Below are 20952 nucleotides of genomic sequence, written 5' to 3'. Positions count from 1 at the left end.
TGTACGAGAGGATTCGAGAATTTCTGCTAACATGGCCTTCTAGACCAACACGCTCATTGACACTTGTCAAGTACATTCGTTGAAAACTGTTTCTGACAGTAAGGCACCCTGTCCAGCTTTATAGCTTTTGTTCTTCTATTCAATTACGCATTGCTGACTGGAGGAGCAGTATATTCACATCAAAATACAAAACTCCACACTCCTTCATCACAGGGATATACATTCATTACTTAAAAAACACTATCGGGAAACGATTCGCAACCATGCAGACCAAATCGCTGTTCCTGCTGGCCACCCTGGCCATGTCGGTGGCCGCAAAGGCTGATCGCCCTCGCATCTACTACCCCCACAAGATCAAGCGCGACTTGGGTGGTTCCAACTCAACCATCCCCTCTAGCTCAACCACGACGTCGTCGGACTTTGATGGCATTCCTGGCCGCTTTGGGCATCATCATCATCGCACCACCACGAGCTCTACCACCAGCAGCACTTCTACCGACGTCACCTCTACCGGCAGCTCTTCAACCGACGTCTCTTCCACCAGCAGCTCGTCGAGCAGTGTATCGTCGAGCTCGAGCAGCTCTTCCGAGAGCAGCTCCTCCGAGACCTCCTCTTCGATCCAGGGCAGTGTGACGACCATTGTTACGAGGAAAACAGTCATCGTTACGCCTACTCCCGAAGGCACCGGCAGCAGCAGCTCGCCCACTCCTTTCAAGCCTACCAGAAGCAGCACTCAGTCCGACACGGCACCCTCAGGAACCTCCAGCCAAGCTTCCTCTTCTCAGGCTTCTTCCTCTCAGTCGTCCTCTTCTGACTCGTCGTCTGCTCCGACTTCCGCTCCTGCTGGCACTGGCTCCTCATCTTCTCAGGGTTCTTCCACCTCTGCTCCTGCCGGAACCAGCTCTTCTGCTGCGCCATCGTCCTCCTCGAGCAGCGATGGACTGGGTCTTAGCATTGGCCTCAGCCTCCCCCTTGGAGGCAAAACGTCCTCTACGACTTCTTCTGCCGCTACTTCTGCCGAGACGACACCTCCTCAGACGACCTCTTCTGACAGCAGTGCTCAGTCCTCTTCCCGTGCTACCTCTAGCAAGGCTAGTGAGACTGGAATTGTGATTGATCCCACTGGCGTCCGCTTCCCTTCGACCACCGCTCCGGCTGAAACTGGGTCTTCCAGTGCTGCTTCTTCCACCAGCAGCGGTGTTCCCGATAGCAGCTCTTCAGGCAACTCCACCATCGACAATGTCAGTTCCACCTCTGCGAAGCCGTCTTCCACTGGTGGTGGTCTTTTGGACCCCATCAAGTCCATCCTGGACCCAACAAAGACCTCTGCCACCTCCGCTGCCGAGACGACGGGACCTGCTTCCGAGACTTCTTCTGGCCTGCCAGTCCAGTCATCTCCCGCTGGCACCGGGTCTACTACGTCTGCTCAGAAGACCACCTCTTCGGACGGAGGCATTCTTCCTAGCTTGTCCCTGCCCTTGACGCTGCCACCGGTGATTCCTACTGGAACCTCATCGTCTCCTGTCTCCAGCTCTGCTCCGGCGACATCCCAGGATGGAGCCAACACGACTTCCTCCTCCGCAGGGCCCTCGACTACTCCTAGTCTCAGCATCCCGCTCTCGATCTCTATTCCCACCATCCCGGTCTCAGTTACTAACTCGGCCACCTCCGCTACGAGCTCTGACGGTTCTGTCGCCAACTCCACCAGCACTGAGCCTCCCGTTACTGGTTCTGCGACTGTTACTGGCCCTCCGGGAGGCACCTCAAGCGCCCCCACCAGCTCAGTGACAGGTTCCCCCGTCGGCAACAGCACCAGCGCCGATCCAACTGGCCCGATTACTTCTTCGCCTACCGCTTCAGTTACTGGCTCAGCTACTGGTTCAGTCACCGGCCCTGCCACTGCCTCGGGTACCGCCTCTTCCTCTGCGGTCGAGACCGGTGTCTCGGGCAACAACACAGAGACCTCTGCTCCCGCGACCCAATCGTCAACCCCGGCAACATCAGGTGCCGGTGCTACTGCGACAGGCGGTTCGTCATCCACACTGGTGACTGTCTCGAAATCTTCCACACCGGTTGTCACCAGCCCTGTTGTCCCGACATCAACCGCTGAACCCGTCACGAGCATTCGACCTACTGCCACCTTGACGAACACCGCCGACTGGCTGCCAACAACCATTGTCATTGAGCCTACTACAATGGTCTTCACCCCAGTTACTTCCTCCGAGACTGCCTCTGCCTCGACAGCGCTGCCAACCAATGTTCCCAAGATCATCTACCCCGATGATCCCAACACCCCTGCTGCTGAAGGCACTGTCCCGATCCAGGTTGGATTCCTGTATCCTCTCAACTACTTGTTCGTTGCTGGCAACACCGTTGCCGCCGCTCAGATCTTCAAGTACCTTCCCCAAGCTCTCGCCAACGCTGCTGGCATCGATGTGGAGAAGGTCCAGGTTGCCAAGCTTGTTCCTTACGACACCCGAACTCAGTGGGGTTACATTACCACTCTTGCCAAGATCAACTACCCCCAGAACCTGATTGACAAGCTTCAGCTGGACATGTCGGTTGCCAACTCTCTCATCTACAACAACCCCGACCCCATTGTCCGCAACCTGACCGCCTTGATCAACCCTAAGATTAACATCTTCGGCCAAGTTACCGGCGGCGGTTCTACCGATGGCGGTGATGGCAGTGGCAGTGGCAGCGGCAGCGGTGGCAACGGTCCTGCCCCTGGCTCCAGCAACAACGACGCCTTTGGCACCAGCAGCACCGATAGCCAGACCTCTAAGCAAAAGGCCACCACCGCCGGTATTGCCGTCGGTGCTGTCGGCCTGGGTGCTCTGTATGGTGGTGCCATGTTCATCATTGCTCGTCGTTACAAGCGTAAGAAGCAGGCTCACCGCCGCAGCAGCTCCCTTGATGGCAGCCAGCGTTCGTCTGGCATGCAGTACGCTGGCAACGGAAGCCCTGCCCTCATGGGCGGTGCTCTGATGAGCCGCGACATGTCTAGCTATGGTGGAACCGGAATTCGCAACAGCCACAACAGCGGAACGAGCTCTGCTCGAACTGCCAACATCTCCGCTCCCGTTGCGGCTGAGAACTCCCTTGGCTGGAACTGATGATCTACACGCTTTTATATCGGCGTTTTTTTCACCTCCATTTTTATTTATTTTTTTCCTTTTGGATATCCGTGCATCATATTTTTTTCCTTACTTAAATTTCGATACCCTTGGGGGAGCTTTTGCTCATGAGGATGTAGGACGATGTCTACGAATTTCTTGATGTCTTACCAAGTTGACCTGGGTCTCTTTGAAAAACACACTCCCGGTTTGCTTGGGCCTCCTCCTTGTGGTAGTTTCGTCCAGCGCGCAGTGGAGTTTTATCCTTTGGCCGCTGACCACTCCTCCATTATTTTTTACACTTACGCCGACCACCTTGTTACAGGATGGCGCCGACCGTTGCTTTCTTCTTCTTTGGCTCCATCCTGGTGGATCTTGGCATTTGTTTTTAATATTCTTAGCCTTGTCCGGAGTTGGAATGAGAATAGATGGTCTTGTGACGATGCCTTCTAGGGCCAGCGTTGTCGTGCAACCTCTTGGAGTGATTTTTTTTTCCTTTTAAAAAAAGAGAAAGAAAGAGAGAAGGAGGTGGGACGTTGAGGCGGCGTCCTCGAAATCAAACATGTCAGATAGGACTGAGTGAGAGTGAGAGCGAGAGAGTTGGGAGGGTGGTCAAGATAGCGGTTTTTTTTTAAAACAAAAATGTTTGAAAATTCAATGGACTTTTGTGTGTTGTGAATGGGAGGGGTGTGTTATGTTTTCACATAGACGACAATAAATCAATTAATTCACAGATGATGCCGGGAAATGGATTCTATGTGTCTTTTTTGGTGTTGCAAGATGAGATGTATGAAGAGCGGTGGTGTCGGATGTGAAGGCCGGGCTTTGGCGGCACAGTATTTGTGAGCTTTGAGTCTACACCGCTTATAAATCTGAGATGGGCTTGCTTATTCCGCAGGGGAGAGAGTTTGCTCCGACTCACCGAGTGTCTTGGGGGGCTTCGAAACCAACCAGATCCCCGTACAGTAGTAGTGAAGCTATGCCACGGGGATCTGGCTGACTTTGAGACCCCCTTAGACTAGTACTGTTTTATCCTTGAGCTTATTCGCTAGAGTTGGAGATTCAACTAACCTCGAAGTTGCTGACCTTTTATTTCATTCAACTTTATCACTTCATTGCGACAAACTTGAATGCGCTTTCTTTGTGACTTAGATCCTTTGAGTTATATGTGTATAAGTGAAGTTGGTTAACATAGGTTTTGAGCTTTCTTTTTCTTTTGCCAGCGGTGAACTGGTGTTGAGCAATGGGTTCGCGACAGACCAGCACAGCTTGCGTCAACTGCAGGTCCCGGCGAATCAAAGTATGTCTAGTCTATACATGAGGCAGAGCAAAGACTAAGAAGCAATGCGAACAGTGCAATGAATCCAAGCCGCGATGCGCGCAGTGCGCGAGGGCCGGACTGGTCTGCTGGGGATATAGAAGCCAGACGGAACTCCGCATCGTCAACATGGAGGGGAAGCAAGATGGCAAGAAGAAGAAGCAGAAGAAGCGATCCAACAACCCGAGCGACTCTGATTCCACAGCAGCCGACAGAGCCTCTTCATCATCAAGTGCACGTCGGCGACGGCGCGGGGAGCTGCTATCGCTTCCGCGCTTCAATTTTTCCATCCCTACGGAGTCAGTTGCGCAGGTCTTCTTCTTTCGCCACTATTCCATGACGGGCGCGAACAAATTCTACGCGATACAGAGTGCGACGGGGTTGCCGACGGCGAAGATGCTGGGGATCTGGGCTGTCGGGCTGGCGGGCGTGGCGAATTCCGAGAGGGACCACGGCGTGATGGCGCTGGCGAGAACAAAGTACGGGCTGACGCTGCATTCGATCAATGATGCTATTCAGAAGCGGGGGGAGGCGACGACGGAGTGTACGGTCGGGGCGGTGGTGATGATGGCTATGTTTGAGGTGAGTGTTTTCTTTCAATCTTTTTCTGCTTTATGTGTGTTTGTGTTTGATGTGGGGTGAGAGGAATCGGATATTGATGAGTTTTGATTAGATTATTGCGTGTCGGGATAATTCGTCGCTTGAGGCTTGGGTTTGCCATACTCAGGCGGCGGCGACGTTGATACGGCATTGGAGTGAGGATGAATGGAACAAGGCGATCGATATACGACCTTTTCTGCACTTGTTCTATTTGCTGGTAAAGATGCCTTTACGAAAGGATATATGACGGCTTTGTTCTAACTTACTTTTGCTGCATAGGCAATGAGTTGTCTTATTAGACGCGTACCCGTTCCTATCCACATCCGCGAGCTTTGTCGCTCTTCTCCCGCGTTAATATCAGACATGGATCTCTTACCCGCTAGGCAACTATTCGGCATAATATGTAGGTTTACAGATCTGCATTCATTAGAGAATACCGACCAGGTGACGAAAATCACCGAGATGGTCTCCCGGGCTGTGAGCTTGGAAGAGGAGCTGCTATCGTGGGAGTCAAATCTCCCGCATACATGTAGATATACCGATCCTGACAAGGGTCACGGAGACTCTCATCACGTTTATGCATGCGCCTGGCAAGTGTTCATCTGGAACCAATACCGCATATGCCGAATCCTTGTCCACACCATGCTGTTACGATATCTCGATTCCCTCGCTTTGCCTGTCAAGCAGGCACATCCCGTGCTGATGGCGGCTCATGCCTCGCAACAAGAAGCTTCGCGCAAGATTCTGGCGACAATGATGCTCGATATTCGCGGCAGCGTGTCGTATATTCTCGGGCTGTACGAGACGACGAAGACGAGCAATTCTTTGTCGCCTGAGCATTCGGGGGTGTTTGGGCTACTGGGCTCGATACAGGTCTTGATAGGTGTGGTAGATATTGGCGGTGAGGATGCCGAATGGTTGAGTGAGATGCTTGAGACTATGGGGAGTCAGTGGGGGATTGGGCAAGCTTTGGTGCTGGGTAGATATCTCAGAGAAAAGAGTCGAGTGGGTGTAGAAGATTGAATGAATTACTGGTTGATATACCCGTATAATAGCGGCTGTGCTTTTCTGGTTATCGCTTCTTCATCACATTGACAACTACTATGATAGACAAACAGGCGAATGAAGTTGAAGCAAACATCCAGGCTAATAGTCGATTTATCAAAGACATATATACGTTTACATGGTGCTCTCTACTGGGCATATGCAGACTTGCCATCAACAATGTTGACCACCTTTCCGTCCTGGATATACACCTCGACCCACCCAATCGTGACCTGCATCTTGCTACTATCAAACATGTACTGCTCGTCAGGGTGCATCTTAACAGGATACTCCGGGTCCGAAGTAGCTTTCCACAGATCCTCGGGGTTGTTCACAAAGAACTCGACGTAGCCGTCAAACGGCGCGACAGTAGCTCCCACTGTCTCGGCGAGGGCAGTGGCTAGGTTGCGTGTTTCGGGAGGTGTGTGGTACTACATGACGGTTGATTCGTCTCACTTTAGCATGAATTCCTAGGAATAATATGATTAATTTTGAGAGAGGTAGATTTGTTTTTACCTGTGTGTATCCCACGATTCCGTTGCGAGCGAGCCAGCTGGAGGCGATTGGTGCGTGGTGCTCGCTCCAGTGCTTTTGGAATTCCTCATCGCTGATCTTGGGATTCTTGTACTGCATGAGCGTCAAGCGGAGGAGTCTTTGCTTGGTAGCCATTGTTTCTGGTGGATAAACTGGTATGATGGAGGAAATGAAATTCTTTTGAGTGTTAGGTGTTGAGTTTTTGAGTTGATGGATGGTTACGTTGGACATGGCGCCATGGCTTTATACTTGATGTCATACTCAAGCGGACAGGAGAATCGGGCAAACATTTCTATTAGACCCCGAGCGTATTTGCGAATTCAACATGCGAGATGGAGCTGATTTTCGTACATCGTTGCGCTACTCTGCGAGTTTTCTTCCATTTTCAGCTATCTCTGCTGTAAACTATGGGGTTCCGAGGTTCTTTCAACGGCGGATCGTGTGTATAACACAAGCGGCGCTAATAAACGATTGTGTTGCCGTTTTTGGAATCGGGATTTGTGAGTGTTAAAAAGCTTACTTAATCCCGCCTCTGTATGTAATATGCTTGGGCAGGTTATAGACACGTATGCTTGGAGTCCATTACATAGCATATATGAATGAGTAATATGCTTTGGTACTAAGAGCTTAGTGGCGAGATGGGGAAGAAAACTGATTTTGGATTAGTAGAAGAAATCGCATGTCTAAATAAGCAGCTTCAGGGTTATCGAATTCAGCGCTAACAGCGATATATCTAAAACATCAATGGACAATTGATTATCCTAATGAAAGAGTTCACGCCTTTAGCTTACCTGGATAAATATGGCAATATATATTTCTCAAAATCTGTCAACTCACGGAATTTTGGAGTTAGTATCTTTAAGTCCGCCCATGAGCCAATTCCAGATGTAGTATCTGAAACTGGAATCCATCGCACCTGATTGGTTCGGTCGGATCTTTCACTTGTAGATTGGTGCCCTCTATCTCCGTTTCATCGACAACGCGAGTACGAGGTAAATAATCAACAACTTTGATGTCATAGAAGTGTCTATCAATGCAGGGCAGAATTGGATGAAGTAGAGATTTATCGCATTGAATGCTTGGTATAAATAACGCTTCCTTTCCCTTCTCTGTGATCAATTCACTCAAATCCAGCAGTCTTGCAATCGAATCATCATTAAGACACTCTTCTAGTCTTGCTAATCTTGAATCTGAACAATACAAAATGGCACCGAGAGTCAACCGAAATATTCTGGGGGCAGCACCTACTCCAGTTAGCCCATTGAACAAATACCGCCTTCTATCCCCATCTGCTGCTGTGAGAGTCAGCCCCCTTTGTCTTGGAGCAATGAGCTTTGGCTCGGGATGGTTTGTGTCGCGTACGCCGCTGATGATAAACATCCTCTGACTTCGACGTTAGGAAAGGGTATTTGGGAGACTGCGATCAAAAGGCTTCTGAAGAGATTCTTGACGTTTTTTATCAACAGGCAAGTCATATGCGTCCAAGGCTTGATTACAATGGACTATTTACTAACGAAAGCCCTAATTAGGGAGGTTTGTTACATTTGAATAGATAAAAGCTTTTTTTCTTCTTTGCGGATATGCGTGGCTCACATCTTCATATCAGGCAACTTCATTGACACGTCCAACAATTATCAACTGGGAGAGTCTGAAACGATTATTGGCGAATGGATGAAAAAACGCGGGAACCGTGACGAGATGGGTACGATTCACTCATGATTTTACATATAAATCAAGCCGTTTTTATGCTAACGGAATTGTCTCTCTCAAGTTATTGCTACTAAATACACGACAAATTACGAAAACATGCCCGATTCCAAGAAAATAAAAGCCAACTATACCGGTAACGGCTCAAAAAGCCTCCATGTTTCTGTCGAAGCAAGCTTAAAGAAGCTACAGACTGATTATATTGATCTCGTGAGCACCCTGCTGTCTAGTCACTCATTTGCGCTGACTTTTTCTTTAGCTTTATGTCCACTGGTGGGACTTTAGCACCTCAACTTCGGAGATGATGATATCCCTGAATAACCTCGTGAATTCCGGGAAGGTCTTGTATCTAGGAATTAGTGATAGCCCGGCATGGGTCGTGAGGTATGTTCATGAAGTACAACGGTGCAGGTTTCTGGATTAACGACCGAATACACAGCAAAGCAAATGAGTATGCAAGGAACCATGGTCTTCGACAGTTTTCTGTCTACCAGGGGCGTTGGTCCGCCGCCGCACGCGACTTTGAACAAGACATCATCCCCATGTGTAAAGCCGAAGGCATGGGTATAGCCCCCTGGGGTGCTCTCGGAGCTGGTAGATTCAAGACCGAAGAGCAACGCAACGCCCCAGGCGGGCGCAATGTGGCGGCAACCGAAGAGGAGGTCAAGGTTAGCAAAGTGTTGGAGAATGTAGCCACTCGCAAGAACTCGATTATAACGAGCGTTGCGTTGGCATACGTGATGCATAAAGCGCCCTATGTCTTTCCTATTGTTGGAGGCCGTAAGGTGGAGCAGCTGAAGGAGAATATCGCAGCCCTGAAGCTCAAGCTGACCGAGGAGGATATTGCGGAGATTGAAGCTGCAGTGCCATTTGTATTGAACTTTCCGTATGACCTTTTGTGGGGTGCAAAGGTCCCCGACAACGTACAGGATGTGAATCTTCTCGACAACGCTGGCAGCTTTGAGTACGTGCCAGAGCAACAGGTACGTAATCGGCCATGAGCCTGGATACATATTCATGCTGGATTATCACTAACTTCAATAGCCTATTTCGCCATCCTGGGTTGAAGAATAGCTTACTTCTCGCTTGGAATACGGAAGGAGATTGTGAATATTTTCTCCTTTGGCTAATCCCACGCATATTGCAGCATAGAATTTGAGAGAATTCCTGATTGTTAGCGATACAAAAATTCAATACATTAATTTTAACTTTAGCTTATTCGACTCCAAACGTACACAACTGTCTTCAGTAGAAAATTTTCACAAAATCCATGAGAATGACCGTCTGCTGGTCAACTCAAGAATACTAGCTTCCAGGGAAACAGCAGCATGAGTAACGTTTCTCCGGAATTTACAAGATTAATATCTCTACCTTCCAGGCTGAGAATTCCAAGTCACCTTCTTCGGCTCATTTCTAAACAACGTCGCTCCTCAATTCTCTCCATTCCACAATCTGGCAAAATATGCGGTAGCATCAGAGTCCCAAATACGGGAGCTAACACTATCTTCCAATGCTATGTCAAACTCTTGATTGTCTGTGGTCCACTCCCCTCTCCCCCGATATCGATTACAAAATAAAATTGCTTTACCGCCGACACGCTCAGGCAGAGATACGCTGATATCGTTAAACCGTGATAAGTGAGGTACAACAGGCAGCTCACTCTGCCCTACTTGACAGGTCGGCATGATATCAAGCTCCTCATACATGCCATCCTCTTCTATAGCCATAATATGTCTTGCCATACGAGCTATAAGAGGGCCGCTCCAAGCCCCTTCTCGATGAGGAGCTGACATGAGAATTTCGATAGCCATCCGCCGCAAGTTGGGCTGACGACACTTGGCAACAGTGTAATATAACGGCGGAATAAAACCCATATCTGCCGTGAAACTGATCGCAGGCATTTCATATCCGGTAAGCTTTTTGAATGCTAGATACGCGTTGTGCATCATGTCCCATAACTCGGTGGCTTGTCTAAGAAGGGCCTCGAAATTTGAATTATACGAATCAAAAATCATCTCATCGGTGCCACGCAAAGAGGTTGCGGCCATGATTGTGGCCATTGTATGATATAGACGCAGAAGTGGTGTACGATACATTTTCCGCGGGGTGAGATTTGCAAGTAATCCTCTCTGGCTGGAATTAAAAGCCTGTAGCCATCGTATCAGGGCGATGTCGAGTTCCTCTTTCCATCGATATAACTGCTTTGAGACCTGGCTCTGATTGTGAAGGACATTCCTACCCTGCTGTGTTAGATTATAGACGCCGTTGATGAGAGAATCAAGATGTTTTCGAGCTTCAGTATGATTCTGGAAATTTGAGGGAATATTGTATTTTGGTCCGTCTGGTGCGCGTTCACTAACAAAAATGTGATGGTTTGATACTTGACCGAAAAGCATTGCCTGGATATTAAGTCGAGAAAACACTTCAACTAACGCGTCTTCGACGGACTCAGGATGCGTCCGCAAAACAATAGGACCATCCAACGATGTGATGCCCTGACGTGTTTGGATTTCTCGAAGGAGTTGCATACCATTGCTCAAGTGCGCATGCCCGGTTTTGAAGCCTCCTCTCAGTAACTCAAGACAGGCGAAGATCATGCATGTTATCAGCGACACCCGGAGTGCGTCATTGTCGAGACGATTTAGATGTCGACGAAGGTGTTGTATTGCCTGGTTATATTCCACCAGAGAGATTGCCTCCTCATTCTTATGTGCTGCACCAAGAGCAGTTGCCGCATGTAGAACAGCAGGGTCTTCAACGCAAGCTTGGAATACCAGCGAATTCCAGAAGCCGGATTCAAAGACCCCAGGCAATTTGTTGACAGTATACTTGCGAAAGTATTCAAATCCGATACTGCAGGGTTTCCCAGAAACCCCTTGAAGTTGAGGGAGCACAATGGTGTTTGAAAGCGCACTGGCTCGCTTGTCTTTCAGCTTGCTGGGGGCTTTGCTAATACTGTCCCAGATTCCGTAGCCATCGCATACACGACCCGTTGAGAGACATCTTTCACAAGACGGTCTTGCCTCATCACATTTTACTCGACGTTTTCTTTTTTTCGGTTCGTCAGTTGGACGAACTGTGACCGAATAGCGGGAATAAATTATGGTGGACGGGACGCGTACTTGCAAGTGAGACAGCCAGTTTTTACCTTGCGGCGATTCTGGGGCTTATTAGTTCTCGGACCTTTAGGCGCTTCCATCACGCTCCACAAACTGATCTGATTCAGGGGATTGCAATACTCTATGAAAATAACCGAAGGCAGAATCAACCGAAAACAACAATGAGAAAAAATTTGAAATGAAAAGGAATATTTCTGGAGAATCACAAGTTGCTGAGATGTTCGCCTCTAAGATGCCAAAGTAACGAGATAGGCGATCCCCATACCAAACCGTTAAAAGATTATCCACTGGTTGCTTCGGATCATTCGCCTTATGATTGGCCGGAACTGTATCAATCCAGCACTAGTCCTCTCCAGACCCTCCTCGCTTTTTGTTGACGGCCGGAGTTACACGTAGCCCCGGTCGCCAATCGGCGCCAGATCTTACCGGGAATATTCCTCATCCAGTCAAGATACTGGAAACGGTATTTAGCTGGATTTTTTTTGATGCGATTCTTTTGTTAAAGCCGTCTCTTAAGATATGTGAATGATATACTCGTTTAACCGGTATATGAGCCATATAAATTAGACGCAACTCTCTATATGACCTGGTGCTCTGAAATGACATATCACGACTCTCGTGAAGGGCTTCTATAAAGTCAGTAGTTATATAAATAGCTTGACAGCCTTGATGTACTTTATAATTACTGATATACTGCATAGAAACTGATCTTGTGTGGCTGCAATAACGCTTGAAAAAAATATATGCAACTAAGGCGTAGCTGACTGCTTTTTTACACCACAAAAGCTGTTCTCGGATCTATATTCCAATTACAGATCATGAAGAACAGTATCTGTGCTTTTTTAGCCACTTCCTTCGACGACGTAATCTTCCCACTAACCGGTGGTACTGCCAAAGATCGTACGCTGTACAATTTCTCATCTGAAAACAACGAAAGCTGTAAAATGAGGAAATCAACCGGAGCGGACTTACTGTCTTTATAGAATAGAGACACTATTTGTATCATTTCTTTGGATCCTTAATCATGGAAAGCGTGGGTTTTGGTGGAGGTCTTCCTGCGGCGGCTGCTTTCACAGAGAGTCTCTGAAAGTAATCTGCTGCACAACAAGCGACATCATTATTTAACTCAGAGACGCCATCTGGATACCATATAGACTAATGCAGGATAAACGCTCGATTAGGATATCTTATAATTGAATCATTGCGACTCACAGAGTCGCCATGTTGCGCATTGAAAAAGACACTGTTGGTGCACTGGGAGGCAGACGAACTTCATATATGGGGGGTGGACGTCCGATATCCCATGTTCCAATTTTGATACGTAGTGAGGAGATCAGATCCCAGAAAAATACAAGCAATATCGTCAGAAGACACTTGAAGAGTACCTTGTAGATAGAAGGCGCATCCTCTGCGAATGTTTACGACTGTTGAACCCCATGTTGCCACTTGGTTATTGGATAACCAACCACTCTCCATATCCATCTATACATCTAATCTCAATAAACCATTATGTAACCGCAAGTTGTCAAATTAATCTTTAGTCAACAACGTCAAGGGCTCACGGCTAACCGGTATTCGCGACATCCGGATGGAACCAGAAAGAGCACAAAAGAATGGCAAAAGATGTGCCAAGAGGATAAAACTCTGATGGCGGGATGAAACACGAGTTTTTCTAGCTCTGGGCATGTCACCTTCCGGATTGGAAGCTGGTGAGCATTCCACTAGAAGGAAACATTAAGAGTCATCCAGTATATGAGTTGTATCTGTGTCGTTGTTTGCTGTTTTTACTTGTGAACTGGCGGTAGGGCAGGCATTTCAGATATGATGAAATTTTAAATGCTGCAATGGCTCTGCGAACAAACTATAATGGAGCCAAACGGTAGAGATGATTTTTGTATAAAGTATTCTGAGCTGTTGCTGTAGTGTGAGGTGAGCATGCTTTGAGGAGCTGTATCCACACCATGTGAGAAGCTGCCCTATCGAGATGACGTGGGAGGGCGCTCCAAGTTTTATGCTACATTTACGGATGACCGCTTTGGATAGGCTAAACAACCAACATGAAGAAAGTCCGAGCTACCTTGTACTAATTTATCCTTTCTTGGGGGCCGTTATCATGTTGTATCAGCTAGTTTTCCAACTGGTGCGTAGACAACTTGAAGCTGGGAGACTTTAAAAAGCCTCGACATCAAGTAGTGATGGCGACTCGGACCATCTTAAGACCCAATGGCATAATACTGAAGAGATTTGGGCTAAATGTTTGCCACGAGGTTAAAAAAAAAAAAAGGAATTCTTCACAGACGCCGATTCTCAAGTTTGCAGACACCGCGTTGAGACCAGGCCATGCACTCCGAAGCCACTGCCGGCCAGTGTCCGATCCGGCAAGTCGTTCCGAAAATTCTAGCGCAGTACCGTCTCTGTCCTAGACCCCAAAACAGCTCGACCGTAAATCTTTTCACAAGCCGGCGTGTGCGCCTCTTGTCTGCACTCTGTGAACGGTCATGTTGGTACGGATGTGAATGCATCAACAGTGTGGGCGGGGCCCTATTGATCTTCAGGGACCATGTTCCTTGTTCCGCGCCAGTATCGGCGATCCCGGCTTGCTCGGGTCCTCACCGGCTAACCCTTTGACTTGTGCAAACTCTGCGAGGGAGAAATCTAAGTGGCCAATGGCAGATCCGGGAAATGGGGCCAATAAGTAGGGGAAATCTATCCGCCAAAGCATTTCGAGGCAGGCCAGCTGTCGGGAACTCCCTCTCCACGTTGCAAGAAGCCGGGATGCATTGGTTCATGCCTCTGTCTCCCCTAGGGATGCAGGCCAGCTCGTTGCGTAGTCAGCTTAACCTCTTCTGAGTCGAGCCGCACATCCAAATCTCACCTCCATTTCTTCCTATTGGCAGCCAAGCGAGCCCTTGGGCTGTCAAACTGCGGACATAAAATTTCTCGCACCTAAAACAAATGCGCTCTTGATTCATGGTTGGGTGCCACCAGAATGGTGTCATTCAGACCATGCGTGGCGTTGCACGCTAAAGCGGGATCCGTTGTCGCCCTGGTCTTCTCCAAAGATGACCGCTGGAAGTAGCGCGGGGCAAAATCTTGAGAAATCCCGATGAATAATGGGAAAAGCCGTATTATCTGTAAGATTCTCCAAGGGTCCAAAAGGGTCTCTCCGAGGCCATCTGAAGAATCAGTACGTAGCAGAAAGTCTAATTCCAGCTGATTGGAATCTCATATAAAGAGTTCTGGCATGCCAATGGCCACCGTTTCGTGTCCTGTGCGTCGCACTTTGTACTGTAGAAGGATTGCTGGCGCAGATCCGGTATTGCGAAATTTGAACCACGGTCCACCTCATTAAGTACCAGTCACGCAATCGATCTTGGTACTCGATATAGTAGGTACGCATCTGCCTCTGGGTCCATAACCCCACGACTCGTGGCATCATTGAGTAAGATATCTCGTGATTGCTCCTGTTCAACCGCCTAGCTTAGCCGCCGTTGGGAGCTGAGACGAGTTCCTCTGCGAAGTCCGGGCGGTGTACAGACGGCTCGGCGTTGTGTCACATCCAGCCAGCCACTGCAAAATAAATACTCTTTTGGCCTCCCATCCATCTTCAACCCTTTTCTTCCCCCTTTCTGTCTTTATTCTTCCCCAGAAAAGCGAATTGGTTCGATAAAAGTCGGATTGTATCCTCCCACGCAGACGATTTTCTCTCTGGAACACAATCCTCAGTATATCCATAATCAATCATCATGGCCGCTTCAGTCGAGTTGGTGCAGCCTCTGGACGTGGCCTCATTGCCCAAGGAGGCCACCCCTGTTCTGGAATTGAACCCTATTGACGAAGAGAGGTTCATCGTCAAGTCGCCATACACAGATAAGGAGCATCTGCTTGACCTGGATACCCTTTCTCATGAAGGCGCCATAGTGGCGAGGGCTTTGCAAACCTTCAAGTCAATTCGCGATGACTATGCCACTGCACCCTATGTCGAATCATTCAACTGGCCTGAAGTCCTCGATGAGGTGAAGCGCTTGGCTCAGCAATCCGGAAGGCCGTTCAAGGAGATTTCTTTCTACATTGTCGCATTCCGGTCGCAGATCAAGCCGAGCACCCATTATGGCGACCTTGGCGTGTTGGATAAGGCTTCTCATGCTGAAGCCGTTGCCAGTGGAGGCTTCTTGAAGTAAGAGAGAGACGCCCGCGTGCTTCGCCGCTCACTTTGACGTCGCGCTAACCGAATGAAACAGATATTGGTTTGGTTCGCCTGATCCTGAACTCAGAAATCTGGCAACCTGCGTTTGGAGATCGAGAGAGGACGCAATGGTCGGTGGTAGAGGACCAGCGCACCGCAAGGCAGTCGGCGCCACCCGAAACTTGTATGCTTTCTGGAAGATTGACCAGCACCGACTCACCATCCGCGACAATGTGGACGACTGGGTGATTGAGGACTGGGAGTGAACTAATGGGCATTTGACATCTAGCTAAGCAACTTTGCTTGGCTGCCCAGTCTTAACTTTTGAGAGAGCGAGACAAGGACGATGTTTTTTTTTTTTTTTTGGAACGAAACGAAGGGACTTTGGAGCATTCTGGGATATGTTTGGGATTGAAAAGCGTCATTGCCGGGAGTGCAATTTTTTCTTTATGTATGATATCATGAGGGGCAAGCGAGCATTGTGTTGGGATTTCAAAACAAGAAAGAAGCAATTGGAGGATAGAGTAGAAATAGATTGAAGTAATACTTGCATGACTTGACAAAAAGAAAGCGATTTGCAGTGAGGCGCGAGACGCGAGACGCGCCGGCACAGCCATGGCATCAGGACTCCCGAATGCTTGGTTAAGGCATGTTGGTTTCTGAACGTTTGTGAGATGTAAATCTTGATGTATTCGTCTACTTATGGCTATTTCTAGAGTGTCGCAAAAGTCATTTCGAAAGGCGGCGAATCCCGTGTGATGCTGGAAATGTCGCAAGATAAGGTTGGAGGACGCAAAAGGTTGGCGGTTTGGCGGCGTATTTGGCCCCCTCAAATTCTGCCGCCGTCCACCGCCCCGAACCCACAACGCCCACAAATCTGGTAGGCGAAAAGTTCGATATTCCCAACACCAAGAGCGAGCGCTCCTGAAGCTCATCATCCAGCGACTCTCGGCGTCAACCTCGGCTCGTCACCCGCCCATTTCTCTCCGTCTCGCCTCCCAGAACCTCCCAAAATGAGCGAAGCTCCGAAAGATGCGCCTTTCCAGGCGGTGCAGGTCGATGCTCTGGTGAGTTGCAGCTCGCATTGCCCCACCTTGCCTCGACGAAGACGATGATGATCCAAGGACTGACGCCTAGCAAAGGTCATTCTGAAAATCGCCAGACACTGCTCGTCGACCTTCCCGACCGTGGCCACCGGCTCCCTCGTGGGAATGGACCAGAACGGCACCCTGGAGATCACAAACACCTTCGCCTTCCCCACCGTCGACAACTCCGCCGCCGACACCCACCAGAACGATGCCACAAACGCTGCTGCCGCGGCACCCCGCGCAAAGGCAAACATTACCTACCAGGGCGAGATGATCCGACACCTGAAGGAGGTCAATGTGGATGCCAACAACGTCGGATGGTACACAAGCGCAACCATGGGCAACTTTGTCAACCTTGCCTTTATCGAGAACCAGTTCCACTACCAGAAGGACAACGAAAAGACCATTGCCCTGGTGTATGATACCAGCCGCAGCTCACAGGGAACCTTGGCTCTCAAGGCCTACCGCCTGACCAACCTCTTCATGACTGTTTACAAGGAGGGCAAGTTTACTACTGAGAGGTGAGTCGGTTTGTGGAAGGAACGCGGGAATTCGGTATTGGTGGTTTGGATATACATGCTGACGTGTTTTTGAAATAGCCTGCAAAAGTCCAAGCTCTCGTTCCGCGACATTCTCCAGGAGTACCCTCTCAACGTCTACAACTCACACCTCCTCACCTCCTTCCTCCACCAGCTGCCCTCGCCCGCGGTCGCCGCCGAGGCCAAGGAGCCAACCCTCAGCGAGCTCAACAACGACCGCATCAAAGCTCCTCTATACCCTTCCATCGACAACCTGGACCTGTCTGTCGACCCCTTCCTTGAGAAGACCTGCGACCTCCTGCTCGAGAGCATCGAGTCCCACTACGTGGACCTCAACAACTTTCAGTTCTACCAACGCCAGCTGGCGCGTGAGCAGACCAAGATCACACAATGGCAGGCCAAGCGAAAGGCGGAGAATGCGCAGCGCACTCTTGCCAAGCAGGCCCCGCTACCGGAAGACGAGTGGCAGCGGCTGTTCAAGCTGCCTCAGGAGCCCAGCCGGCTTGAGGGCATGCTCAACGCCAAGCAGGTTGAGCAGTACAGCAAGCAGGTGGACGGATTCACGGCCAACATCAGCGCAAAGATGTTTGCCGTTCGGGAAAACTTGCTGCCTCAGTAAGCGGATTTGAGCTCAAGTTAAAAAAACTCTTGTAAAGGTCTTTAGTGGGGTGAGGCAATTGGCGGCAGGGTGCATTGACGGCGTTCCGGTTTGGGTGGAATATAATAAAGTACTTCTGGTCTAGATCTGCAGCGACAAGAGAGTCATAAAAAAGAAGTGTTTGAAATGAAGGATTTCTACGGCTTCGACTTGTATTTTGCTGTTGAGGTAGATACCACTGTGAACTTTTTTTCTTCTTTACCTAGGTAATTTTTTCTTTCTTCTGCCATATCTTGACTGCTTGCTGGTGTGCCATACTAGCAAACGGTTTATCTCTCGCCCTTTGGCTTCATATCTATTGCAATTGATCACCTCGCCTTTTCTTGGACCTTCCTGATTGCTTATAACGAAATTCGGGGCTTTTCCCCCTGGGCCTGTTGCTGATACGCAGGATGCATGCGGGGAATCCTGAAGGGGAAAAGCACCGATAGGGGACCAGCAGGATGCGGCAGAAGGACGAAATATCGCCGTAACAGTAAGTAAGACAGGACACACGGCGATTAGGCCGACTGAGTGAGGCCCAAGGAATCAAGTAAGTATATACGAGTACGAGAGCGAGAGATTCTGTTAGTGCTAGTAGTTGAATTTTGGTCGGCCCATCGGCGTCTGCCTGTCTGTATGAGGTATGTACGTATATACGTGTATTTTGTTGATTTGCTCCCCATTGAGTCGAGAGCCTAAAGAAATGCAGAAATGCAGATGAATCTTCATCCCCCTGATGCCCAAATAATATACCCGGGCTGTTCTCTGCCTGTCCATGTCCCATCCCAATCCATCCATCCAGCGTCACCACAGTCTGACATCTGACAGGCCTTGACAGGCTCAATGCCCATAATCACCGCAGAATCCCAGCATCCTGCGTATCAACCCCCCGGCTCCTGGTGAGACGTGGCCCGGCCTGGCTTCGCTTTTTTGCATGTGCAAGCAAGTCGGTGCCATTGGGATCCCCAACAACCATAAGCCGTCAAGTGTGCAGTCCAGCCGCCCTTCTCATTCGCTCCTCGAAAAATCGAAATCCATCCGAATCTAATCTGCCCCGCTTGGTGAGAAATTTTGCCCCTCTAAACACACCGCCCGCTTTTCAACGGGTTTCCCCTCCTCGGCCGCTGCTTGTAACTTCTTTTTATTTGGGCACATCCCACTCGATTTTTCTTCTTCTTCTACCTCTCTGCTCTCTCCATCCCGCACCTCAATTCCTCCTCCCACGTCCTTTTTATCTTTTATTCATCAGTCCTTGAGCCTCTTCTTCAGCTCAATTCCTTCATCATGTCTGCCCCCGCCCACAAGTTCAAGGTCGCCGACCTGTCCCTGGCCGCCTTTGGCCGCAGGGAAATTGATCTCGCTGAGAACGAGATGCCCGGTCTGATGGCCATCCGCAAGAAGTATGCCGCCGACCAGCCTCTCGCCGGTGCCCGCATTGCTGGCTGCCTGCACATGACCATCCAGACTGCCGTCCTGATCGAGACCCTCGTCGCCCTTGGTGCTGAGGTCACCTGGACCAGCTGCAACATCTTCAGCACCCAGGACCACGCCGCCGCTGCCATTGCCGCCGCTGGTGTCCCCGTCTTCGCCTGGAAGGGCGAGTCCGAGGAGGAGTACAACTGGTGTCTCGAGCAGCAGCTCGTTGCCTTCAAGGACGGCAAGAAGCTGAACCTGATCCTCGACGACGGTGGTGACCTGACCTCTCTGGTCCACACCAAGTACCCCGAGCAGCTCAAGGACTGCTACGGTGTCTCTGAGGAGACCACCACTGGTGTCCACCACCTGTACCGCATGCTCAAGGACGGCAAGCTGCTGGTCCCTGCCATCAACGTCAACGACTCCGTCACCAAGTCCAAGTTCGACAACTTGTACGGCTGCCGTGAGTCCCTCATTGACGGTATCAAGCGTGCCACCGATGTCATGATTGCTGGCAAGGTTGCCGTTGTTGCTGGATTCGGAGATGTCGGCAAGGGCTGCGCCATGGCTCTCCACGGCATGGGTGCCCGTGTCATCGTTACCGAGATCGACCCCATCAACGCTCTCCAGGCTGCCATGGCCGGCTACCAGGTCACCACCATGGAGAAGGCTGCCCCTATCGGCCAGATCTTCGTCACCACCACTGGCTGCCGTGACATTCTGACTGGTGCTCACTTCGAGGCCATGCCCAACGACGCCATTGTTTGCAGTAAGTTTAAACCAGTATCCCATGATTTGCCTCATTTTTTGCATGTGAGCTAACAGCCGCAACCAGACATTGGCCACTTCGACATTGAGATCGATGTTGCTTGGCTCAAGGCCAACGCCAAGTCTGTCCAGAACATCAAGCCCCAGGTCGACCGATTCACCATGGCCAGCGGCCGCCACATCATCCTCCTGGCTGAGGGTCGTCTGGTCAACCTTGGCTGTGCTACCGGCCACTCTTCTTTCGTCATGTCCTGCTCCTTCTCCAACCAGGTCCTTGCCCAGATTGCTCTGTACAAGGCCGAGGACAAGGCTTGGTCTGAGAAGTACGTCGAGTTCGGCACCACTGGCAAGCTCGATGTTGGCGTCTTCGTTCTCCCCAAGATTCTGGATGAGGAGGTTGCCAAGCTGCACCTGGCCCACGTCCAGGCTGAGCTGACCACCCTCTCCCCCGTCCAGGCTGAGTACCTTGGCCTTCCCGTCGAGGGCCCCTTCAAGGCTGAGATGTAAGCATGCCTCCTATCCATGATTGACATTAAAACCGAACATGTACTGACCAAATTTCTTTTTTTACAGCTACCGCTACTAAGCACCTTTCATGTATTCATACATACCCCCAAGGATCCTTCAACTGGACTCCTACGTGTAACGACATTTCATCCGGGTCAATCATCCGGTCAATGGGAACACTTGTGATTTCAACAGCATCATGAACTGGCAGGGGGGCATATATATGGGCAGGGAAAATATAAAAGCCCATCGGTTTTGGTTTTGGTTTTTTTTTTATGATTTGATTTTCATCCCCCTTTTCTTCTTTCCTCAAAAGACTTGGGGTTTTTCTCGCTGGGCGGATGGGGCAGAAAAGAATATGGCCTTTTCA

At 49.8% G+C, this 20952-nt stretch overlaps 9 protein-coding genes across 9 annotated transcripts; 6 read left to right on the top strand and 3 right to left on the bottom strand.

Annotated features, from left to right (window-relative positions):
- Positions 1-263: 263 nt before the first annotated feature.
- M431DRAFT_8158 (hypothetical protein) lies at positions 264-3116 on the top strand (the record flags this gene model as incomplete). Its single annotated transcript, XM_024923057.1, has 1 exon — positions 264-3116. The coding sequence occupies one exon, from the start codon at positions 264-266 to the stop codon at positions 3114-3116; it is 2853 nt and encodes a 950-aa protein (XP_024771521.1).
- Positions 3117-4563: 1447 nt separating this feature from the next.
- M431DRAFT_8157 (hypothetical protein) lies at positions 4564-6057 on the top strand (the record flags this gene model as incomplete). Its single annotated transcript, XM_024923054.1, has 3 exons — positions 4564-5016; positions 5108-5251; positions 5314-6057. The coding sequence occupies 3 exons, from the start codon at positions 4564-4566 to the stop codon at positions 6055-6057; spliced, it is 1341 nt and encodes a 446-aa protein (XP_024771520.1).
- Positions 6058-6227: 170 nt separating this feature from the next.
- M431DRAFT_8156 (hypothetical protein) lies at positions 6228-6747 on the bottom strand (the record flags this gene model as incomplete). The annotated part of the gene is made up of 2 exons (XM_024923053.1): positions 6228-6509; positions 6595-6747. The coding sequence occupies 2 exons, from the start codon at positions 6745-6747 to the stop codon at positions 6228-6230; spliced, it is 435 nt and encodes a 144-aa protein (XP_024771519.1).
- A 1069-nt stretch (positions 6748-7816) lies between these two features.
- On the top strand, positions 7817-9393 carry M431DRAFT_498113 (hypothetical protein; the record flags this gene model as incomplete). The annotated part of the gene is made up of 7 exons (XM_024917666.1): positions 7817-7959; positions 8012-8082; positions 8219-8314; positions 8384-8529; positions 8579-8703; positions 8759-9302; positions 9364-9393. 7 exons carry the CDS (start codon positions 7817-7819, stop codon positions 9391-9393), a joined length of 1155 nt encoding a protein of 384 aa, XP_024771518.1.
- Positions 9394-9649: 256 nt separating this feature from the next.
- On the bottom strand, positions 9650-11518 carry M431DRAFT_122021 (hypothetical protein; the record flags this gene model as incomplete). Its single annotated transcript, XM_024912149.1, has 2 exons — positions 9650-11367; positions 11442-11518. 2 exons carry the CDS (start codon positions 11516-11518, stop codon positions 9750-9752), a joined length of 1695 nt encoding a protein of 564 aa, XP_024771517.1. The 3' UTR covers positions 9650-9749.
- A 3666-nt stretch (positions 11519-15184) lies between these two features.
- On the top strand, positions 15185-16388 carry M431DRAFT_149339 (hypothetical protein; the record flags this gene model as incomplete). Its single annotated transcript, XM_024912794.1, has 2 exons — positions 15185-15615; positions 15680-16388. 2 exons carry the CDS (start codon positions 15185-15187, stop codon positions 15888-15890), a joined length of 642 nt encoding a protein of 213 aa, XP_024771516.1. The 3' UTR covers positions 15891-16388.
- Positions 16389-16637: 249 nt separating this feature from the next.
- On the top strand, positions 16638-17870 carry M431DRAFT_8152 (hypothetical protein; the record flags this gene model as incomplete). Its single annotated transcript, XM_024923050.1, has 3 exons — positions 16638-16691; positions 16767-17233; positions 17312-17870. 3 exons carry the CDS (start codon positions 16638-16640, stop codon positions 17868-17870), a joined length of 1080 nt encoding a protein of 359 aa, XP_024771515.1.
- A 167-nt stretch (positions 17871-18037) lies between these two features.
- Positions 18038-18963, bottom strand: M431DRAFT_228158 (hypothetical protein). Its single transcript, XM_024913623.1, has one exon. The coding sequence runs from the start codon at positions 18673-18675 to the stop codon at positions 18205-18207; it is 471 nt and encodes a 156-aa protein (XP_024771514.1). The 5' UTR covers positions 18676-18963; the 3' UTR covers positions 18038-18204.
- A 212-nt stretch (positions 18964-19175) lies between these two features.
- M431DRAFT_8151 (hypothetical protein) lies at positions 19176-20661 on the top strand (the record flags this gene model as incomplete). Its single annotated transcript, XM_024923049.1, has 3 exons — positions 19176-20076; positions 20143-20578; positions 20649-20661. 3 exons carry the CDS (start codon positions 19176-19178, stop codon positions 20659-20661), a joined length of 1350 nt encoding a protein of 449 aa, XP_024771513.1.
- Positions 20662-20952: the final 291 nt, after the last annotated feature.

This window comes from Trichoderma harzianum (genome assembly GCF_003025095.1).
Source record: "Trichoderma harzianum CBS 226.95 unplaced genomic scaffold M431scaffold_11, whole genome shotgun sequence".
Classification (NCBI taxonomy): domain Eukaryota; kingdom Fungi; phylum Ascomycota; class Sordariomycetes; order Hypocreales; family Hypocreaceae; genus Trichoderma; species Trichoderma harzianum.
Note: the sequence above shows the minus strand (reverse complement) of the source record. Positions and strands in the feature narration are given on the sequence as shown.

Excerpts from the sequence above, each read along its gene's own strand:
- M431DRAFT_228158 (XM_024913623.1), bottom strand. The coding sequence starts at position 18,675 with ATGGGACATGGACAGGCAGAGAACAGCCCGGGTATATTATTTGGGCAT.